This window comes from Schistocerca cancellata, chromosome 3 (assembly GCF_023864275.1).
Source record: "Schistocerca cancellata isolate TAMUIC-IGC-003103 chromosome 3, iqSchCanc2.1, whole genome shotgun sequence".
In the NCBI taxonomy this organism is placed as follows: domain Eukaryota; kingdom Metazoa; phylum Arthropoda; class Insecta; order Orthoptera; family Acrididae; genus Schistocerca; species Schistocerca cancellata.
The window spans coordinates 795,264,093-795,288,695 of record NC_064628.1 but is presented as its reverse complement, the minus strand read 5'-3'; the positions used below and the strand labels follow the sequence as shown (position 1 = coordinate 795,288,695).

At 44.7% G+C, this 24,603-nt stretch overlaps 1 protein-coding gene across 1 annotated transcript in view; it reads left to right on the top strand.

The window, feature by feature from the left end:
* The first annotated feature begins 279 nt into the window (after positions 1-279).
* Positions 280-24,603, top strand: part of LOC126177065 (4-hydroxy-2-oxoglutarate aldolase, mitochondrial-like) — a 71,411-nt gene continuing 47,087 nt past the window's right edge. The window contains exon 1 of the mRNA XM_049924301.1: positions 280-480. Within this exon, the coding sequence (XP_049780258.1) occupies positions 321-480 (160 nt within the window). The 5' untranslated portion in view covers positions 280-320. The remainder of the gene's footprint in view (positions 481-24,603) is intronic.

Sequence of the window (24,603 nt, the reverse complement as noted above, 5' to 3'; positions counted from 1 at the left end):
GCGACTGGAACGGGATAAGGAGGTAATGACAGTGGCACGTAAAGTGCCCTCCGCCACACACCGTTGGGTGGCTTGCGGAGTATGTAGTGTAGATGTAGATGTAGATTACTTGATGAAATTTTATGTCTCGCTAACTTCGCGTGTGTTATGTCGCACCCCCTGCCTCTTCGTCAGTCGTTTGTTTACTCGCGCGGTCACCGGCTTAATATCTGTGACGCAACGCGTGTGGAGTAGCTTTATCTTTGGCCGCAGCGCGAGTAAAACCGCGGCTGCAAGGTCGACGCCGGGCACAGTGCCAACGCGAAGTGACGCGAGCAGCCATGTTGCACGCGAGCAGAGGCGCGGCGGCCGCCGCCAGCAGGCGGCTCGACCTGTCGGGGATCATGCCGCCCATCCCCACGCCCTTCAACCGCGACGAGAGCATCGCCATGGATAAGCTGGCAGACAACATGCGCTCGTGGAACGCCTGGCCGCTAGCAGGTAGGCGGGCGCCCGCAGCACACCAGCCTTGACTAGCGTGGCTGTGGGCAGCAGTCAACACTCCGCGTGTTCTCGCCAGCTGACGCCGTTTCGCTTTCTGTAGATTGAGATCTACCTGTAGCATCCTGCCTAGTCGTCAAATATGGGGTATCTAGGAAGCCTGATTTCTCGGATCGCTAGACAACAATTCAAGCAAATCGTATTATGAGGTTTATTTCAAAAAGTAACTCCCAGTCCTTAACTTTGAGAATTACATAGATGTATTGCAAGCAGAAGGCGACATCCACAATAAACATGTTTCTTCAGTATAACAATTCCAAATGGAAATGCCGTATGGCTAGGGCCTCCCGTCGGGTAGACCATTCGCCTGGTGCAAGTCTTTCGAGTAGACGCCACTTCGGCGATTTGCGTGTCTATAGAGATGAAATGATGATGATAAGGACAACACAAGACCCAGTCCCTGAGCGAAGAAAATCTCCGACTCAGCCGAGAATCGAACCCGGACCGTTAGGTACTGACATTCCGTCGCGCTGACCACTCAGCTACCAGGGGAGGACAACAATTCCAAGATTGAGCTACGTAGAATACACAAGCGAGTAACGAGCTTTGACGCTTCTATTCAAGTCGCTAGTCTTGAAGCTTCTCCTCGACTGGGTCGCAACCAGACGGGCACGAAGCTTATGTCCTCTTCGCACACAGGGCGCTGCTGTAGCGTTGTCGTCCTGGAGAGGGGTCAGTCAGCGTGCAATTGGCTGACGTCTTCTTCACACCCTCTCTCTCTGTTCTCTCGCTCCTGACTGGCGTGCCGGCTCTTGACTTTGTGCCATAACTCTACATGTATTTCGTTGTCTTGGATTTAAAAGGCGAGCATTTAAGAGATTCCACAACAACTGTGGATGGATACTGGTGAAAATAAATCGCAACACCCAAAAATGTTTAATGCAGGTAATGAAATCTCGGGAATACATTTGTCTAGGTAGCACATGTAAGTGTTTACCAGGATAAGATCACACGTTAATGTAAGCGCAAGATAACCCATTGAAAATGTGAAATGCTGGTACATTAATAACCGGTATAACCGCCAGAATATTAACTGCAAACGTGCATGCATTATGTCGTACAGGTGCCGAAAGTCAGTTTGTGGGATGGAGTTCAATGCCTGTCGCAGCTGATCAGTCAGTACAGGGATGGTTAATGCTGGTTGTAGATGACACTGGAGTTCTCGCCCGATGATGTTCTGTACGTGTTCGTTTGGAGGTAGATCTGGTGATACAGCAGGCCAAGGCAACATCTCTCCACTCTGTAGATCATGTTGAGTTACAACAGTTGTATGTGGGCGAGCGTTATCCTTCTAGAAAACGTCTCCTGGAATGCCGTTCATGAATGGCAGCACAAGAAGTTCAATCACCAGACTGACGTACAGATTTGTAGACAGGGTGCCTGTGATAACCACGGGAGCGCTCCTGATGTCACACAAAGTCTCATTCCAAACCAGAACTCCAGGTGAAGATCCAGTTAGCAACCAGACAGGTTGGTTGCAAACCCCCAACTGACCTCCTTTTAACCAACACACGGCCATCACTGGCACCGAGGCAGAACCAGCTTTCATCAGAAAACACAACATTGCTCCATCCTGCCCTCTAGTGAGTTTTTCCTTGACACCACTGAGGTCGAAATTGGCGATGGTTCGAGGTCAGTAGATTGCACACTACAGTGCGTTTGGCTCGGAGCTGTCCTCGAAGTGACCGATTTTTAAGAGTTCGTTGTATCACTATGGTGCCAACTGCTGCTCAAACCGCTGCTGCAGATGTATAAGGATGCACCAGAAACACACGCCGAACACGATGGTCTTCTCTGTCTGTAGTCGCACATGGCTGTCCAGAGTCTGGACTTCTTGCGACGGTAGATTCTCGTGACAACTGCTGTCAGCACTAATTTTCAGTGGCAACGTACTTGCCAAGTCTTCGTACAGTACTGTAGAAGGAACATACAGCTTCTTTTAGCCCTTTACACGACCTCGTTCAAACTCAGTGAGTTGTCGATAGTGGCGTCTTTGTCGCCTTAAAGGCATTCTTGACTAACATCAACTCACCACGTTCACTATCAAAGGTAACTAGCGCTCACGACTATTACAGCGTGTATTTAAAGCAAACTTGATTTGCATCCTCATAGTGGCGCTACTAGCGCCTTTCTTATGCGAGTGCCGCGAGATTTGAATAGACATTGTCTTTCAGATGTAGAAACACCGGAATCAATTTTCATTTATGTCGCACAACTCCTTTTTGGTGTTACGACTTTTTTCTGTCAGTGAATTTACGCTCATCTTGAACAATTTTATCCAACTTGCAGGTCCACAGATTCATATGTCTCAGTTGACTTAAAATGGTTGACAAACAAACAAAACCTGTGCTTTACTTCAATGTGGCATCGTCAGTGTTGCCACCGTACAAAATGAAACGGTTGCTGTCATCACTCTGCTGGTAACTGGTCTAAATCAATGAAAACTGTCCATAACTTCCGAAGTTAAGCTGAGGAAGCTTCGTTTTGTATGCTGGCTTGTGACGTCATCCTTAAGCGTCAACCAAACTCTCTTTCGGAATTACGATATTTCTCACAAATCAAATAATCTTTTGTTAAATATTCCGTCGGTAGTTGCAGGAACATAGTGATATGAAAGACTAAAATACACAGGATCTGTGTACCTCAATAGTATTTATTTTATACAAGGGGTGATCAAAAATTATCCGTTTGAGGGCGTTGCTGCAGCGTATATGCAACGTGGCGCGGCTCGGATGAGGGAAGGTAAACATCAACAAATAGGAAAGGATTTAGTGGGGCATGCATGCCTTTGCGATGTGCCAGCGGTAAACCAAATGCATGCAAAAAGGACCAACGTGCCATTATTCTTTTCTTGACTGCTGAAGGACAAACACTGACAGACACCCGCCGGAGATTGAAGAATCTGTATAGGCAGAATGTCTGTCGAAAACCAGGGAAACTGAGACAAGGGGTGCTGTTGCTTCATGATAACGCACGTCCCCATATCGCAAATGTCGTAACACAGAAGTTACACCAACTTTAAGTGAGATACACTTGACCACCTCCCTACAGTCCTGAATTCACCCCATGCGACTAGCACGCTTTTGGTCCCTTAAAACAAACCTTGGAGGGTCGACGATTCCTGTCGGACGAGGAAGTACAGCAGACAGTTAAGGACTTTTTCAAGCAGTAAATCACAGTGTGTTACCAAACGGATATGTTCAACCTGGTGCGTCGGTAGGATGATTGCATCAATGCTCACCTCGATTTTGCTTGATTGGCATGCCGATTGTGGACTGTACGACCATTGAACGTAAACTATTTGATCGCCCCTTATAGTTCGTAGTAAACTGCCTTTCGGGTTTTTTAGGCAGTCCTCAAGCGACTTAAGACTAAACAGTTAGTCGACACACCAGGGAGTGCTTATAGCTGTACAAAAACTTTTTCCAAAGTTATGTGACCTTTTACGACTATACATATCCACGAAAGCCGGCAACTGTGGCCGAGCGGTTCTAGGCGCTTCAGTCCGGAACCGCGCTGCTGCTACGGTCGCAGGTTCGAATCCTGCCTCGGGCGTAGCTGTATGTGAAGTCCTTAGGTTAGTTATGTTTAACTAGTTCTAGGTCTAGGGGACTGATGATGACCTCAGATGTCAAGTCCCATTATCCACGAAAATAGCTCAAGCATAATGAAATACTCAAAGAAGCAATGAACAATAAGCCTTATATTACATTACTATTATACTCAGACATTACAAGTATAAGAATATATCGGCCAAAAGAGTACACAAGTAAGTTGTGTCACACTCGCTCCCCCCCCCCCTCCCCTTCTGACTCCTAACCACACCCCGTTTCCTTGTCCATCACATTCACCAGTTCCTTGGTCAACAGGACGTAGTAGTCTGCTAGTCTGAGTCTCTACTAATTTGTGTACTGTTTTGGCTTGTACATTCTTTGCTTTAAATATTGATCGTAATGATAATGTAATATAAAGTTTATTTGTTCATAGCTGACTTGCGTATATCATTATGCTAGTGTTTTTTATATATACATATTGTCGTTTAAGGTCATATAATTCTGGAAACACAATTTTTGTACAGCTATTAACTCTTGCTGATATTTTGTAGGCTAATGTCCTGAAACATGTCAGAATAAAACAGATTGTGACTGACGCACACCACACACACACACACACACACACACACACACACACACACACACACACACACACACACACACATACATACATATGCCAAAGACCTCGCAGAGCTCCAAAACTTAGTCACAGATCTTGCATCGGAATGTCAGCTGGTTGGCTTGAACATGAACCTTTCCAAAACAAAAGTAATGTCCAACAAATGGGTCCCATCTGGAGATGTGGAAGTCAAGGACAGTCTACTAGAAGAGGTCAGTGAATATGTCTACCTTGGCCAGATTATAAATATGAAGGGAGACATAAGGCCAGAAATCTATCGACGCATCAAGCTTGGCTGGCAAGCATTTGGGAAGAATTCAAAAGTATTCAGATCAAAAATGCCAGTAAATTTGAAGAAAGCAGTATTTGGTCAATGCAGTCTTCCTGTGATGACGTATGGCTGCGAGACATGGACACTGAACTCATTTACAAAAGGGAAACTTAGGACAGCACATAGAGCCATGGAGAGATCAATGCTGGGCTATACAAGAAAGGACAGGAAAAGGGCAGATGACATTCGGTCTGTGACGAAGGTTAATGACATCTTAGAGACAGTAGGTTCCTTGAAATGGCAGTGGGCTGGCCACGTAGCAAGAAGAAAAGACAACAGATGGACGAAACTAGTACTGGAGGGGAGTCCGAGAGAGCACCGGAGGCCTAGAGGAAGACCACCAGACAGATGGGACAAAGACATCAAGAAGATCGCTGGTAACACCTGGCAGAGAACTGCCCAAGACCGTCCCACTTGGAGAAGACTGCTGAAAGCCTACCTGAATCCACGACTCGAAAAGGCCACATCATCTAATGACTGAATTGGCTGATATATATATATATATATATATATATATATATATATATATATATATATATATGTGTGTGTGTGTGTGTGTGTGTGTGTGTGTGTGTGTGTTTTTGTGTGTGTGTGTGTGTGTGTGTGTGTGTGTGGTGTACGATTCCATTGAAAAGCATTAAGGACCTGTATTTAGCCATTTCGAGACGACTGGACGCTGTCTTGGATGCCAACGGTTTTCCTACTCCTTTTGAGTAAACCTGCTTTCAGATACGTTCTTTGAAAAGCGTTCTATAGCAATTGAAGTATCACAATCAATGTACACGGGCCAAATGTCTTCTTCATACAGGTAACTGTTTTCGTCCAGAAGACGATGTTTTAATTAATTTCATTTAATTAAAAAATCAATACAAATCCATCGATAACTTACTTATACTTTATTCAAGATTGCAAATCTTGTATATTTCCAAGGCAAAGTATCTTGTAAGCATGTGTCACGGTTTTCCATTCGTCTAGGGTCCACCCGATATGGTCAGGAGCCCAGGAGAGGCACTGCAGGTTATGTCGTGTCGTTATCGGTCGCCTGTTGCCATAGCCCGTTAATGCCAAATTTCGTCGCATACTCCTAACGGATACGTATGTCGTACGTCCCACATTGATTTCTGCGGCTATTTCACGCATTGTTGTGTGTCTGCTAGCACTGACAATTCTACATAAACGCTGCTGCTCTCGATCATTAAGTGAAGGCCGCCGGCCACTGTGTTGTCCGTGGTGAGTGGTAAAGCCTGAAATTTGGTATTCTCGGCACTCCCTTGATATTGTGGATATCAGGATATTGGATTCTCGAAATGGAATGTCCCATACGTCTAGTTCCAAGTGCCATTCCGCGTTCAAAGTCTGTTACTTCCCGTTTTGCGACCATAATCACGTCGAAACCTTTTCACATGAATCTTCCGAGTACAAATGATAGCTCTGCCAATGCATTGCCCTTTTATACAATGTGTACGCGATACTAACGCCACCTATATATGTCTATAATGCATCCCATGACTTTTGCCAAAAAAATGGTTCAAATGGCTCTGAGCACTATGGGACTTAACGTCTGAGGTCATCAGTCCCCTAGAACTTAGAACTACTTAAACCTAACTAACCTAAGGACGACACAGACACATCCATGCCCGAGGCAGGATTCGAAACTGCGACCGTAGCGGTCGCGCGGTTCCAGGCGGTAGCGCCCAGAACCTCTCGGCCACTCTGGCCGGCTGACTTTTGTCACTTCAGCGTATTATTTTGGCTTCCCATATGGGAAACGAAGTGGTGAATATATAAAAACATTGCTTTCATATGTATGAAAAAGGTTCAAAAATCAAGAAAAGCGAAATTAAATTTTAAAAAGTTGGTCTGGTCAACCGTGTACGCTCGGACACAACATCACGAGAACGATGGACCAATTCAAAAAATTCTTAAGCCGAAAGGATTCATATGGCTGCAAAAATAATTGATTCTGGAGAGTAAAAGATTGACTGTTTTAGCTACCCATCAAAGTGAAAGTGTAAAAGTTCCCTCACCGAAACGAACCACCTCCTTCACAGGTAAAGGCCATTACTTAGATTTACAATAGGCAAATGCATAAAATGTAATTCGCAGCTAATGTTGAGAAGATCGCATTCGAATACTGACACTGTTGTTCTTACACACCTCGAGCACTGGTGGCTCAGCAGTAAGTGTTCTATCTCCAGCACGTGACGCCATAGATTTGAGACTACTTACAGACATTTTACCTTTCAGTACGTATTAATCTGAGCTAACAAAATATATGTAGCAGTTTATTTGCCGAGCGGTTCTAGACGCTACAGTCTGGAACGGCACTGCTGCTACGGTCGCAGGTTCGAATCCTGCCTCGGGCAGGATGTGATGTCCTTAGGTCAGTTAGGTTTAAGCAGTTCTAAGTTCTAGGGGACAGATGACCTCAGAAGTTAAGTCCCATAGTGCTCAGAGCCATTTGAACCACTTGAACTAGTTTATTTGACGTTTGTAAACACATACGTTATATGTTGATTAACATCTGACTTTTGTTATTTGAGCAGCAAAATAACAGATGATGGACAAAGTAAAGAAGATATAAAATACAGATTGGCAGTAGTCATTTGGAAATGGGTCCTTAGAATTTGTTCCAGAAATTAAGATGACATTTGGTTTTACCATCCCCGCTACAGCGTAAAACATTCTCTATCACATAGACTTGATGGTTTACAATTCCAAAAAACAAAAAACAAAAAAAACAAAAAAGGTTCAAATGGCTCTGAGCACTATGGGACTTAACATCTGAGGTCATCAGTCCCCTAGAAATTTGAACTACTTAAACCTAACTAACCTAAGGACATCACACACATCCATGCCCGAAGCAGGATTCGAACCTGCGACCGTAGCGGTCGCGCGGTTCCCGACTGAAGCGCCTATAACCGCTCGGCCACAGCGGCCGGCCTTTACAATTCCAGTCTGCGGCGTCCGTCGTAATTTGTAGGACACACCAAGAATCAAGCAAATCCGTCAACTACACAAAGAACAGTAGTCCTAACCGTACTCCAGTTGCAATCCAGTCAAGAATTAGGTCACGAAAGTACGGCATAAGTGCGGTAGAGACTTTGGCACAGCATGATTCGCTGCGTCTTGCAGCGGGTTGGCGGCTGGGTTTTATCTCTGGCTTGATGTCAGTGGCCAGGCCCATACACCGGCTCGCTGGTACCTCTTACCGGCCACCGGAGGACTATAACGCCGTTATTGTCCATCTACTGTGCAAAAGTATGCCGCGCTTTCTATCAGATTATAACCTTTCTTATATTGCCTGAAGAGACGGGAACCAATTCGAGCGCCGGCTTCCTCATTCGTTACACAGCTCACAGCTACATAGAGAAACGGAAATTTTTGAAGTCCATAGTGGCAGCAATAAACAGTTGGCTTCACTGCGGAACAGGGACCTCGAGCTGGAAACGGATTGGTGAAACGGTCAACAGCGTGCTGTTGCCATAAAAGTGTTTCACAGAAACAACGATAGTTTCGAAAGTGCACAGAGGGAGTTCCGACGTTTCTACATCTACATCTACATCCATACACCGCAAGCCACCTGACGGTGTGTGGCGGAGGGTACCTTGCGTACCTCTATCGGTTCTCCATTCTGTTCCAGTCTCGTATTGTTCGTGGAACGAAAGATTGTCGGTATGCCTCTGTGTGGGCTCTAATTTCTGTGATTTTATTCTCGTGGTCTCTTCGCGAGGTACACATAGGAGGGAGCAATATACTGCTTGACTCCTCGGTGAAGGTATTTTCTCGAAACTTCAACAAAAGCCCGTGCCGAGCTACTGAGCGTCTCTCTTGCAGAGTCTTCCACTGGAGTTTATCTATCATCGTAACGCTTTCACGATTACTAAATGATCCTGTAAGGAAGCGCGCTGCTCTCCGTTGGATCTTCTCTATCTATTCTGTCACCCCTATCTGGTACGGATCCAACACCAGTGATCAGTAGTCAAGCAGTGGGCGAACAAGTGTACTGTAACCTACTTCCTTTGTTTTCGGACTCCATTTCCTTAGGATTCTTCCAATGAATCTCAGTCTGGCATCTGCTTTACCGACGATTAATTTTATATGGTCATTCCATTTTAAATCACTCCTAATGCCTACTCCCAGATAATTTATGGAATTAACTGCTTCCAGTTGCTGACCTGCTATATTGTAGCTAAATGATAAAGGATCTTTCTTTCTATGTATTCCCAGCACATTACACTTGTCTACATTGAGATTCAATTGCCATTCGCTGCACCATGTGTCAATTCGCTGCAGATCCTCCTGCATTTCAGTACAATTTTCCATGGTTACAACCTCTCGATATACTACAGCATCATCCGCAAAAAGCGTCAGTGAACTTCCGATGTTATCCACAAGGTCATTTATATATATTGTGAATAGCAACGGTCCTACGACACTCCCCTGCGGCACACCTGAAATCACTCTTACTTCGGAAGACTTCTCTCCATTGAGGATGACATGCTGCGTTCTGTTATCTAGGAACTCTTCAATCCAATCACACTATTGGTCTGATAGTCCATATGCTCTTACTTTCTTCATTAAACGACTGTGGGGAACTGTATCAAACGCCTTTCGGAAGTCAAGAAACACGGCTTCTACCTGGGAACCCGTGTCTATGGCCCTCTGAGTCTCGTCGACGAATAGCGCGAGCTGGGTTTCACACAATCGTCTTTTTCGAAACCCATGCTGATTCCTACAGAGTACATTTCTAGTCTCCAGAAAAATCATTATACTCGAACATAATACGTGTTCCAAAATTCTACAACTGATAGACGTTAGAGATATAGGTCTATAGTTCTGCACATCTGTTCGACGTCTTTGTGCCCTTTTCCAATCTTTTGGAACGCTACGCTCTTCTAGAGAACTACGGTACACCGCTGCAAGAAGGGAAGCAAGTTCCTTCGCGTACTCTGTGTAAAATCGAACTGGTATCCCATCAGGTCCAGCGGCCTTTCCTCTTTTGAGCGACTTTAATTGTTTTTCTATCCCTCTGTCATCTATTTCGATATCTACCATTTTGTCATCTGTGCGACAACCTAGAGAAGGAACTACAGTGCAGTCTTCCTCTGTGAAACAGCTTTGGAAAAAGACATTTAGTATTTCGGCCTTTAGTCTGCCATCCTCTGTTTCAGTACTATTTTGATCACAGAGCGTCTGGACATTTTGTTTTGATCCACCTACCGCTTTGACATAAGACCAAAATTTTTTAGGATTTTCTGGCAAGTCAGTACATAGAATTTTACTTTCGAATTCATTGAACGCCTCTCGCATAGCCCTCCTCACACTACATTTCGCTTCGTGTAATTTTTGTTTGTCTGCAAGGCTTTGGCTATGTTTATGTTTTCTGTGAAGTTCCGTTTGCTTCCGTAGCAGTTTTCTAACTCGTTTGTTGTACCACGGTGGCTCTTTTCCATCTCTTACGATCTTGCTTGGCACATACTCATCTAATGCATATTGTACGATGGTTTTGAACTTTGTCCACTGATCCTCAACACTATCTGTACTTGAGATAAAACTTTTGTGTTGAGCTGTCAAGTACTCTGAAATCGGCAACATAGAGCGTCATGATCGGGTTCCCTTGAAACTTACGATAAAAACTTGGATCAAAATTTTTGAAGAGACTGGATATGCTCTTAAAGAAAGAAACTGACAGGACTGCCGAGAAGTGCTCGTACTCTACAGACTGTCTAAGCTACACGCGTCTCAATCTGACGGAGACCACAGTATTCAGTTTGTAACCTAGTGGCTACAGACGCAGTTCCCAAACGAGTGCGCGACGAATTCTCCATTTTGAGTCAAAATTTCATGCGTATAAGCTGTAGATCTGCGACAACTGAAGGAGAACGATTACCAGTTGCGATTAGAATCACGTCAGCAAATTATAGACAGCATAATTGAGTGGATGTCAGCACATCCATAACACGTGAATGTCAGGTGAGGCCTATATTCATTTAAAAAGAGGCGTGAATAAACAGAACTACCATTACTGGGCAGACAGCAACCCCAACAAAGTTCATAAACACCATTTATACGTCAGCGAGGTTACAGTATGGTGTGCACTTCCGATACATGTGATCACTGGACCTTACTTTTTCGAAAACAAAGAGCGGATCGCAGTGACTGTCAATTCGAATCGGTATCTTTTGTTGCATCTGCACTGAACAGTATTCCACAGCTTCACGAAACCTGGTTTCAGTTGGATGGTCCGACACTGGAAGGCGATTAATGGCTTCTTTGGTTACAGTGCCGCATCAAGATTCGGTGACATTCCCTGGTCCCCAAGATCACCAGATTTGCCCGTTTGTGATTTTTTTTTCTTGTGAACTACTTTAAGAGTCGCGTATAAATGACTCGGCCAAGAACACTGGATGAATTTAAACAAATAATTCAAGACTAGATTCGTGGTATACCACATGAGATGTTGCAGCATTCAAGGAGAAATCTCAAGAGCAGACTGCAAGAATCCATACGTACAGAATGACGCCATTTACAGGATGTAATTTTTGAACACTGATAAATTGGACTCCTGTCTCTTGAAAGTCAAGTTTTAGTGGTTGAATTTCTGCCAACAAAACTTTTTGTAGGATTCTTTTTCTATATTTATTGGGTGTTTCAAAAGTTCCGGCTGTTTTGTGTGAGCCTCTAGAAACAGGTGGACCGGTATTAACAACAAGTTCTATTAATTTGTTGTTGCTCCTGAGTGGCTGGGAAAACTTCTTGCAGTTGCTCTAGGAAAGAGTTCAGTTACGGCTGTAACGTTTAAGGCTGCTGCGGCATTGTCATTGCAACGCGGTGCCACTTTTTCAAGCTTCCATCACATGTCCTTGTTCACAGAAGTGCAGCCAACATGTTTCCCTATAAAGTCACTGAGTGCCTGTATGTTTAGCAAAACAACCTAGGCACCCTGGATATCGCTCCCTGCTCGTGAGCCGGCCGCTGTGACTGAGCGGTTCTAGGCGCTTCCGTCCGGAACCGCGCTGCTGGTACAGTCGCAGGTTCAAATCCTAACCCGGGTATGGATGTGTGTGATGTCCTCAGGTTAGTTAGGTTTAAGTAGTTCTAAGTCTAGGGAACTGATAACCTCAGATGTTAAGTCCCATAGTGCTTAGATTTTATTTATTTATTTATTTTTTTTTTTTATAGTGGCGGTAGACGCTAGACAGTGGGGTTGGGCAGCAGAGGGACGATGCGCAGATTGCGAGTCAAATACATGCCACTACTAATTTGTTGTTTGAGCTTTGTCCCTAAATGGTTGTTCGTGTTTGAATCCCGAATTGGATGAAGAAGATGATCTTGGTAAGTTCTGGTTATTCTTTCTGTGTTGTGTATGGAAAAGCCATTTTATGGACTCTCTCTCGCTCCCATCAAAATTACCCTGAACTTTTTTTAAATATTTTAACCAGTTTTAGAAAAGATAAGCTACTTTCCTCAAAATAGTGTCGTCCTGCCTCTGTTGTGGATTTTAAATTGTAAGCCCGGTGGAGAATTTAGCACAGCACAATATGAAGTGTCTTGGAGCGACTCGCTTGTCAGGTCTTATCTCATGCCTGAAGTCAGCAGTCGGGTCCGCCTGCAGGCGCTTCTTAATGGCCACAAGAGGAGTCATTGATAGCGGACATGCACGATATCGACTTCGCTGTAGGATGATAAGAGTTACTGAAGGTGTGACGTACACTCAAAGAGGAAACGATTATAATATGATGGACAGAATTTAGAAATCGTACAAGACAGTCGTATAAGACTTACTTGCAATCATGGCCGTCATTACCACAAACACATAAACACAAAAATTATTAAATACTCTTTGTATTAAAAATTAAAAATTAAACGATCGTACCCTGGTATCACTTTTGCAACAATGCCTTTCGGATTATTTTAGTATCTATTGAGAAACTCATATTTCTTTACATCTGCTGGAGAACATGTAGTTTGAAAGACTATAAGGAAAATGCTGCTGCTATTATTTTGTAGTCTTTTCCCTGTTTCGCACCGGCCGTTGTGGCCGAGCGGTTCTAGGCCCTTCAGTCTGGATTAATGGCTCTGAGCACTATGGGACTCAACATCTTAGGTCATAAGTCCCCTAGAACTTAGAACTACTTAAACCTAACTAATCTAAGGACATCACACACACCCATGCCCGAGGCAGGATTCGAACCTGCGACCGTAGCAGTCCCGCGGTTCCGGACTGCAGCGCCAGAATCGCTAGACCACCGCGGCCGGCCCTTTCAGTCTGGACCCGCGCGACTGCTACGGTCGTAGGTGCGATTCCTGCCTCAGGCATGGATGTGTGTGATGTCCTTAGGTTAGTCAGGTTTAAGTAGTTCTACGTTCTAGAGGACTGATGACCTCAGATGTTAAGTCCCATAGTGCTCAGAGCCATTTGAACCAGCCCTGTTTCACTTCCTCCCGATACTCTTCGGGTATACTCCCCTATGAGTCTGTTTAACGCTCATAGTCCAAACAGCCTACCTGAAGCTTCAGCACGGGCATATCTTTTCTCCGTAGTACTGTAGTTAATAAATGCTGAAATGTTCCAACACAATACAAAAGTTGAACGCGGAGGGAATGGATGCTACTATACCAGTTAAAGTAACACAGTTATGGTTATATCAAATCTGTTCTGAAAATTGTCCCGAAAAAGGGCGGCACTTTTCACGCGCTATTTTCATACATACACACATCAAAAAAATTTTTGCATCACCTAGGTTCCCAGAGTTCCGGAACCTGTTCAGAAAACTGCAAAAGAGATCAACATAAACATCATTTCCGCCCTTTTTATTGCTCATGGAAACCGCACATTTCATGTTGTACCACCATACACAGAGATCTTCAGAGATGGTGGTCCAGACTGCTGTACACACCGGTACCTCTAATACTCAGTAGCGCGTCCTCTTGCATTGATGAATGCCTGTACTCGTCGTGGCATATTGTCCTCAAGTTTATCAAGGCACTGTCGGTCCAGTTTGTCCCACTCCTCAACGGCCATTCGGCTTAGATCCTTCAGAGTGGTATGTGGGTCACCTCGTCCAAAAACAGCCCTTTTCAATCCATCCCAGGCTTGTTCATGTCTGGAGAACGTGCTGGCCACTCTAGTCGAGCTATGTCGTTATCCTGAAGGAAGCCATTCACAAGATGTGCACGGAGCACGAATTGTCGTCCATGAAGACGAATGCCGCGCCAAATTCTGCCAATATGGTTGCACTATCGGTCGGAGGATGGCATTCACGTATCGTATAGCCGTTACGGTGCCTTCCATGACCACCAGCGGCGTACGTCGGCACCACATAATGCCACCCCAAAACAGCAGGGAAGCTCCACTTTGCTGCACTCGCTGGACAGTGTGTCTAAGGCGTTCAGCCTGACCGGGTTGCCTCCAAACACGTCTCCGATGATTTTCTGGTTGAAGGCATATGCGACACTCATCGGTGAAGAGAACGTGATGCCAATCCTGAGCGGTCCATGTGGCATGTTGTTGGGCCCATCTGTACCGCGCTGCATGGTGTCGTGGTTGCAAATACGGACCTCGCCATTGACGTCGGAAGTGAAGTTTCGCATCATTCAGCCTATTGGGCACAGTTTGAGTCGTAACACGACGTCCTGCGGCTGCACGAAAAGCATTATTCAACATGGTGGCGTTGCTGTCAGGGTTCCTCCGAGCCATAATCCGTAGGTAGCGGTCATCCACTGCAGTAGTAGCCCTTGGGCAGCCTGAGCGAGGCATGTCATCGACAGTTCCTGTCTCTCTGTATCTCCTCCATGTCAGAACAACATCGCTTTGGTTCAGTCCGAGACGCGTAGACTCTTCTCTTGTTGAGAGCCCTTCCTGGCACGAAGTAACAATGCGGACGCGGTCGAACCGCAGTATTGACCGTCTAGGTATGGTTGAGCTACGGACAACACGAGCCGTGTACCTCCTTCCTGTTGTGATGACTGGAACTGATCTGTTGTCGGACGCCCTCCGTTAATAGGCGCGGCTCATGCATGGTTGTTTACATCTTTGGGCGGGTCTAAAGACATCTCTGAACAGTCAAAGGGACTGTGTCTGTGACACAACATCCACAGTCAACGTCTATCTTCAGGAGTTCTGGGAACCGGGGTGATGCAAAACTTTTTTTTTTATGTGTGTACGAACGGAATCACTTCCACGGCCAAACTACAGAAGTCTGTCGATCACTTTCTTGAGAACATTGTCAAGTTCTTCTTATTGTGATAATCACTTAATTCGTTTCTAAATATCGTAATGATACCATAGCGTTCAGCATATAATACATAGCGCGGTATTTTCACAATTAATTCTTGTGATATAGTTCAAACACATGGCTCAGCCAACGCGGCGCGGCAGAAGTATACAAGTTAAAACACGTGCGAATTGTCTCAAATTAAACACTGAGAGTATGGTTTCCACTATTATATGGCATACCCAGCCATTAATCGTCATTTTACAGCTGCAGTAAACTTTCTAACACCACGCTCTGCCGCGTTCTGCGTCGAACGAGCGCAGCTTCTCCATATGTCTATATGAGGGGACTGAATATGGCCCGCATCTCGTGGTCGTGCGGTAGCGTTCTCGCTTCCCACGCCCGGGTTCCCGGGTTCGATTCCCGGCGGGGTCAGGGATTTTCTCTGCCTCGTGATGGCTGGGTGTTGTGTGCTGTCCTTAGGTTAGTTAGGTTTAAGTAGTTCTAAGTTCTAGGGGACTGATGACCGTAGCAGTTAAGTCCCATAGTGCTCAGAGCCATTTGAACCATTTTGAACTGAATATGCGCAAAAACCACTCCAGTTGCGTGTCAAAGGGAACAGACGAGCAGTTAATAACGGAAAAATCTTCATGCAACGATGTGTGTACCGTAGCTTATAAACATACGATAATGAAGCTCATCAGGGCCTACAATGGATTTCATCAACTCCACCAACAGTGCAACGTGTTTCCTCAGCACCTTTTGACGAAGACCTTAACATAGAATTCCGACCGGAATATTACTAACAAGCAGTCAAAGCTGTTCAAAACAACGTGCCACTCGTCGCTTGTTTCAGCTTCAAGTTACATCGCGCAGTCTCGCTATCTCTCTACGATGCGAATAATATTTGAAGAGACGGTCTCCCGACTTTCAGATAACGAGCATCCACAGCGATAGTAACAGTGCGAAAAAACAATGAGGAAGATGATAAAACGTGAAGTGGAATTCAACAGCAGCGCCACAGTAGGTGCTGTCACAAGCTATGGAGCACCACCTGCAGCATTGATAGCAGACTCACAATTTTTTTAAAGTATGGCATATCCAGCTCAAGGCACTCACTGATATTTAAACCCTGCACAGCTGTCACATTGTGGGGATGTTGACTCTGCGTTTCACCCGCTGTTCCAAATAGCACATTACTTTTTGTATGGGAATAACATCGGGTGGTTTACAGCGGCAAATCGAGATGCGTTTAGTTGCCAGAGTGTTCATCATACAAGAAACGTATAGGCGCAGCGCTATAAACACGACTTTTGTCATCCTGGAAGATGTAGAAGAAAGGGAACACTTTCTAACCTGAATGAGATTTTCAATCTGCAGCGGAGTGTGCGCTGATATGAAACTTCCTGACAGATTAAAACAGTGTGCCAGACCGAGACTCGAACTCGGGACCTTTGCCTTTCGCGGGCAAGTGCTCTACCAACTTTTTTTTTTTAATCTCATTGTGTTCGTTATAGTTCGTTGCAATTGTTCGTGGCGAACGTCCCCTGACGCCCATTGAAGTTAGTTATTGATCCATTCACTCAGTTTTTTTATTACAGAGGGCAGCTAGCCCTCTGACCGAACACGCTGAGCTACCGTGCCGGCTGAAACTTTTCACTTGAGGGAAGACTTGAACCAAGGACCTCTCGCTCCACAGCTGCTCACGCTAACCACGGGACCACGGCTCTTGGGTCCAACTGAGCTACCCGAGCACGACTCACGACACGTCCTCACAACTTCAATTCTGCCAGTACCTCGTCTCCTACCTTCCAAACTTCACAGAAGCTCTTCTGCAAACCCTACAGAACTAACACTCCTGGCAGAAAAGATACTGCGGAGACATGGCTCAGTCACACCCTGAGGGATGGTAGAGCACTTGCCCACGAAAAGGCAAACACCCCGAGTTCGAGTCTCGGTCCGGCACACAGTTTTAATCTGTCAGGAAGTTTCATATCAGCGCACACTCCGCTGCAGAGTGAAAATCTTATTCTGGAAATATCCTCTAGGCTGTGGCTAAGCCATGTCTCCGCAAAATCCTTTCTTCCGGGAGTGCTAGTTCTGCAAGATTCGCAGGAGAGCTTCTGTGAAGTTTGGAAGGTAGGAGACGAGGTACTGGCAGAATTGAAGCTGTGAGGACGGGTCGTGAGTCATGCTCGAGAAGCTCAGTTGGTAGAGCACTTGCCAGCCAAAGCAAACGCCCTGAGCTCGAGTCTCGGTCCGGCACACAGTTGTAATCTGTCAGGAAGTTTCACTTTCTAACCTGTGTACTGCTAGACGGGGGAGGACAAAAATTGGGAATACCAAAAACATAAAACATTACAATGCCTAATCAGGTACAGGAAAACCATTGGCATTCGCCTCGAACGGACAAATACGGGTCCAGTTTGGTTTAAAAGGAAAGATTATACCATTCTTCCTGCAAATAATGACAAGTTCCTGTAATGATGATGGAGATGGATAGCGATCATGCGCCTTTCTCTCTAAAGTAGACCAAAAATGCTGAATAATATTGGGATCTGGTGTTTATGTTCGCCAGAGGACACACGGCAATTTATGCTCGTGCTCATAAAGCTAGTACTGGACCATACAACCTGTATGGGCAGAGGTCCTGTCGTCTTGCAACACAGAGTCACTGAAGGGGAACTAAACTGTGCACCTGATCAGCGGCCGGCCGGAGTGGCCGAGTGGTTCTAGGCGCTACTGTCCGGAACCGCGCGACCGCTACGGTCGCAGGTTCGAATCCTGCCTCGGGCATGGATGTGTGTGATGTCCTTAGGTTAGTTAGGTTTAATTAGTTCTAAGTTCAAGGGGACTGATGGCCTCAGATGTTAAGTCCTATAGTGCTCAGAGCCACCTGATCAGCGAAAATGGTCACATGGTCTTTGGGAATAAAGCAAGCCTGCAGGGTAACCGAAAGGCCAACGGAATACCACGATATGGCTGTCCAAATGGCCACTGAACCCCACCACATTTCACTCTTGGCATCATAAACTCGGCTAGAAGTTAGAAACAGTGGGAAGTGAGACTCCTCCGACCAAATAATATTCTTCCATTGCTCCGTAGCCCATGTTTTATGGTTTGGGCTCCCCGTTTTTCTGTTACGGGCATTTGCATCATTGATGAGCAGTTTTGGAATTCGATCTCGCTCTGCAGTCTCCAGCTTATGGAGTTCCCTTCCTGTTGTTTTGATGCTGAAATGGCTCACGAGTGTGAAATTCAGTTCTGCACTGACTCTTGCATCTGTCGTTCTTTTATTATTCGTCACAATCCCGTTCAGTGAACGTCCGTCACGCTCGACACGCACTTTTGTCCGCATTGTGACTTAACGGATTATGTTTTCCCATTTTCCCTATATTCGGTATAAATCTTCGGTACTGTGCCTCTTGAAACACTAAACACTTCAGCTATCTTGGTTACGGAAGCACCCACGATCGAATTCATTTAACCCCGACATAATGCACTCACAACTACAGGGAACACGGTTCTGGCGGCCGGCCGAGGTGACCGAGCGTTTCTAGGCGCTACAGTCTGGAACCGCGCGACTGCTACGGTCGCAGGTTCCAATCCTGTCTCGGGCATGGACGTGTGTGATGTCCTTAGGTGAGACAGGTTTAAGTAGTTCTCAGTTCTAGGGGACTGATGACCTCAGAAGTTAAGTACCATAGTGCTCAGAGCAATATGAACCATTTTGAACTGTTCTGGCGACGACTGACACATGCTACATATTGAGGATGTAGCACAGGTGCCGTTCGTAGTAAAATAAAAAAGTGCACCTTATAATTTTATCTGTTGTTGTTGTGGTCTTCAGTCCTGAGACTGGTTTGATGCAGCTCTCCATGCTACTCTATCCTGTGCAAGCTTCTTCATCTCCCATTACTTACTGCAACCTACATCCTTCTGAATCTGTTTAGTGTATTCATCTCTTGGTCTCCCTCTACGATTTTTACCTTCCACGCTGCCCTCCAATGCTAAATTTGTGAGCCCTTGACGCATCAGAACAAGTCCTACCAACCGGTCCCTTCTTCTTGTCAAGTAGTGCCACAAACTCCTCTTCTCCCCAATTCTATTCAGTACCTCCTCCTTAGTTATGTGATCTACCCATCTAATCTTCAGCATTCTTCTGTAGAACCACATTTCGAAAGCTTCTACTCTCTTCTTGTCCAAACTATTTATCGTCCATGTTTCACTTCCATACATGGCTACACTCCATACAAATACTTTCAGAAACGACTTCCTGACACTTAAATCTATACTCGATGTTAACAAATTTCTCTTCTTCAGAAACGCTTTCCTTGCCATTGCCAGTCTACATTTTATATCCTCTCTACTTCGACCATCATCAGTTATTTTGCTCCCCAAATAACAAAACTCCTTTACTACTTTAAGTGTCTCATTTCCTAATCTAATTCCCTCAGCATCACCTGACTTAATTCGACTACATTCCATTATACTCGTTTTGCTTTTTTTGATGTTCATCTTGTATCCCAATTACAAGACACTGTGCATTCCATTCCACTGTTCTTCCAAGACCTTTGCTGTATCTGACACAATTACAATGTCATCGACAAATCTCTAGGTATTTATTTTTTCTCCATGGATTTTAATACCTACTCCAAATTTTTCTTTTGTTCCCTTTACTGCTTGCTCAATATACAGATTGAATAACATCGGGGAGAGGCTACAACCCTGTCTCACTCCCTTGCCAACCACTGCTTCCCTTTCATGCCTCTCGACTCTTATAACTGCCATCTGATTTCTGTACAAATTGTAAATAGCCTTTCGCTGCTTGTATTTTACCCTTGCGAACTTCAGAATTTGAAAGAGAATATTCCAGTCAACATTGTCAAAAGCTTTCTCTAAGTCTACAAATGCTTAGAAACTTAGGTTTGCCAATTTTATCTACCATCTGCATTTATGTTCAAGCGATGTTTCGTTATCTTTGTTCTATCTCAGTAGAAGAAACTGTAACACTTAAATAATCTGTATACTGATATATTAATGATGATCCAAGTGTGTCAAACCGTTGAGGTAAACAAATTGTTGAATCATCATCACTCGTGACGAGTTTAATTAAATTAAACGGCGGGTTACGACGGATCAAAAATATACCTGAAACTCTGTCACTCCTTCCTACAACTGCACAAATAGGTTACGACTTACCTGAAAAACTGCCTGTCTCCTTCACCGTTCAGCTTCGGAGCTCGTAAATGCAAACAGGTGTTTCAGTTACGACGTGTCTGAATTATTTAAGGACAGAGGGAAGAGCTACACATGAACAACAGAGATGCTATTGAGTTAAAATTAGTATACGGATACTTTAGGAACATGGGAAAAGGGAGGCAACCTTCACCATGTGGGAAAATCCACGAATCCGCAATTCAGTAACACATCTGGCTTAAAGCAAGGCATCTACGGAGAACGAACACATAAATTACACAAGAATGAATGGTGAGAGTTCGTTCCAGCCTTTAGGGAAAATTGCTCGATATGTTGAGAGAGAATCAACAGAAGAAATTAAACATTCATTTAAAGAGCCAAGAGAATAATAGAGACGAAAAACAACGGCGTGGGCGCGTGAGTGCGTTGTTTACCATTGACGAACGGTCTGTGGACTGCTTGTAGAAGCGGGAGCGAGCACCTGTCGCTTCCACGATCGTGACTGTGACGTCCATCTTCTTAAGATGTCACCCGATTCCTATCGTGAATTTCCTGCAGACGCCCGACTTCAAAGTAATCAACACGTTGTAACTAAGATGTCAGAAGACTGTTGTAACTTCCTTTGCACGCTTTGTCGTTATTTACTAGATACAGGAGTGAGGAAAAGACGCGGTTCGTGGACAGCGAACTTAAATATTAGTTCATTCCACATCTAATATCAAGTAGTAAAAGTAGTACATTACTTTATTTGCTGTAGTTACAACGTCAGTTGCTAACAGTTGATGTAATATTTATACAGATACTTAGTCGGTCTTCAGTAAAATGACTGTTTCTAGGTGAAGAGCACTGACCGCTATGAAAGTCTTAAATGTTATTCAAATGGCTAACACACAAAATGTTTTCAGTAATAATTATTACTTTAACATTGCGGCAGTGGTTAGGCACTGCCGGCCGCTGTGGCCGAGCGGTTCTAGGCGCTTCAGTCGGGAACCGCACTGCTGCTACGATCGCAGGTTCTAATCCTGCCTAGGGCATGGATGTGTGTACTGGCCTTAGGTTAGTTAGGTATTTCTAAGTCTGGGGGACTGATGACCTCAGATGTTAAGTCCCATAGTGCTTAGAGCCTTTTGGACCATTTTTCGTTAGGCACAAAAGTATTCACTGCCTGAAGTCTTCCAATTTCTGTCATGTCAGAAGTAAGGAGAGATTTCGGTGACGCTGAGAACAGGCGGGTGGATAACACAAATATTGCTTACATTTATATCACAGAGTCCACAAAGAGTGGCAGAGCGCAAATCGAACATTAATAATCACTGATACTTAAGAAAATCACTCTTACAAGACAATGGCTGTCCTACAAATACGAGACTTTGTATAAGGTGACGGGAAGGGTTGTCCCATTTTAATATATCCCGTGTGTGACGTCCGAACGCTGTTGCTATATGTTGCGCATGGCGTGATTATACATATCGCATCTGGACGGTCTGTTACATGCAGGTGTGTGATGGACGTGACAGCACGTCGTGAGTTAACCGACTTTGAACGTGGGATGATAATCGATGCAAGACGCACGGCTCATAGCATACTGGAGATCACACAAGAACTCGGCTTTCTGAGCTCAACACTATCTCCGTATGTACCTACAATGCCGCAGAGACAGTGCTGCCACACGCGTAAACCGTAGCGCAGGACGACCACGAATCTTTCGTAAGTAGGCTGTTTATGTTTTCTTATTGGCAACGTTATGTAGCGCTCTGTGTGAAAATCACTGGCTGTGCTGTGTGCAGTCTGTGGCTAGTTTGCATTGTTGTCTGCCATTGTAGTGTTGGGCAGCGGCAGCTGGATGTGAACAGCGCGTAGCGTTGCGCAGTTGGAGGTGAGCCGCCAGCAGTGGTGGATGTGGGGAGAGAAATGGCGGAGTTTTGAAATGTGTAAAAATGGATGTCATGAACTGCTATATATATTATGATTATTAAGGTAAATACATTCTTTGTTCTCTATTAAAATCTTTCATTTGCTAACTATGCCTATCAGTAGTTAGTGCCTTCTGTAGTTTAAATCTTTTATTTAGCTGGCAGTAGTGGCGCTCGCTGTATTGCAGTAGTTCGAGTAATGAAGATTTTTGTGAGGTAAGTGATTTGTGAAAGGTATAGGTTAATGCTAGTCAGGGTCATTCTTTTGTAGGGATTTTTGAAAGTCAGATTGCGTTGCGCTAAAAATATTGTGTGTTAGTTTAAGCACAGTCATGTATAAATGTTCAAAGGGGACGTTTCACTTTGACGAAAGGACGTCTAGTCGCCTCTGAGGAATCATACGAGCCTATCGACGGCGAACAGTGAGACAGATCAGCGCAGATATGAATGGGAGGTGTCAACAACCCATTTGTAGCAGGACCAAACAGAGACAAATCAAAACGACTATAACTGAACTTCCTACGTAAAATGTTAACTCGCCCACAGGCCAGCCATATCATCCTCTGCGGCGAGTCATTGGATATGGAATGGAGTGGTGGGGGGTCAGTGGACCGTTCTCCCAGCCATTGTCAGTTTTCGTGAACTAACTAAACTTCCTACTACTTTAATTGATGAGCTATTTAAGACGGTTCTCACAAACGTTATGATGTCTGAAACGCTCTGGTGAAAGCCAGAATACGTCTTACGGTAACTAAGTTATCCAAACTCAGTACTCTCACCTTACTGTGTATAATACACCAACAGTAACAGTTAAATCTACTGCTGCAGATATTTAGTGCACCAGTCATCAGTGAGGCCACAGCTGAACACTCCCACCTAGAATTATCACAAAGTACTGCGCCCCTTTCGTGAGATTCATCTTAACACAAGATGCTTCAATGTTGACTCATTAGAGAGCTACAGAATTTGCTTGTAGCTAATTTTTATCCTGCTTTGGTCTGAGATGGTTAAAGTGAAAAGTGACACGCACACCCCCATTCACACTCACGCAAAATAAAAAACACACGCACGGTGAATCACCTAAAACTTGCATCACAAATATTGCGGGAATGGAAAGTACTATTGATGTGCGGTTTGCACATAATGGATTTGTACTCAGGGACTCGTATTATTAGTCAATAAACAGATTGGAATAATACTTAGAAAATGTATGCAAGCCTACACGTTTTAAATGGAGCAATGCCTATTGGCACTAACAGACTAAAAGTAGGTTAAATCAGCAAGTCAGTGATGTTTATTGCAGCATTCTAGTGCGAGTCTTTCACGAGGTATCGTATTTCGAAAAGTTTCCAACCGATACTTGTCTGTTCCATTCAACTTGTGTAGTTGCTAGGTACGATGTTGTTGTGTTTGCGTGCAGTGTGCCTGTGTGTTCCTTGAGTGCACTACGACTTGATAAGTCAGTCAGTGCGTGACGTTCAAGCAGTAGGTCACGAGAGGACGATGGGATTTACCAATGCAGAAACAGCCTACATTCTCATGGTGTATGGAGAGTGTAGCATGAATGCAGTTCGTTCTTGTACGGTGTATGCAGCAAGATATTCCAATAGACGTCAACTATCTCGGCAATTATTTATCAACCTCTTGAACCAGTTACGTGAAAGTGCTAGTGTAACACCTAGACAACGTTAACAGAAGGAAACAAGTGACGGTAGAAGAGAGGAAAATTAATGTTCTTGCTGCTGTTGCAGTTGACCCACACGTTAGCTTCTCTGCAATCGCACAAGGAAGTGGGATGAGTTAGGCAAGCGTCCTAGGCATTCTCCATCGACATAGGTTCCACGCCTGACGCCACTCTGTCTATCATGGGCATTAAAACAGGATGCTCCAAATGTACCATGTATCTCGCTTAGTGATGAAGCCAAATTTATCAGTCATGGCCAGTTACAACACCTAAACATGCACTACTGGTCTGTTTACTGTCCCCTTTGCCTTCGTCAAGGTGGAACGTCAGCTTCCATGGAGTGCAAACGTGTGGTGTGGGATAGTAAACCATCAGCTCATAGGCCTGTTTCTCATGGACGGAACACTGAACTCGCACAGCCTCCTAACAGACCATCATCTGCGGATGCTAGAAGACGTTCCTCTGCAGACTAGGAGGAACCTGTGGTACCAACATGATGGCTGCCCAGCCCATAGTGGTCGAAGTGTAACAGCATGTCTTTAC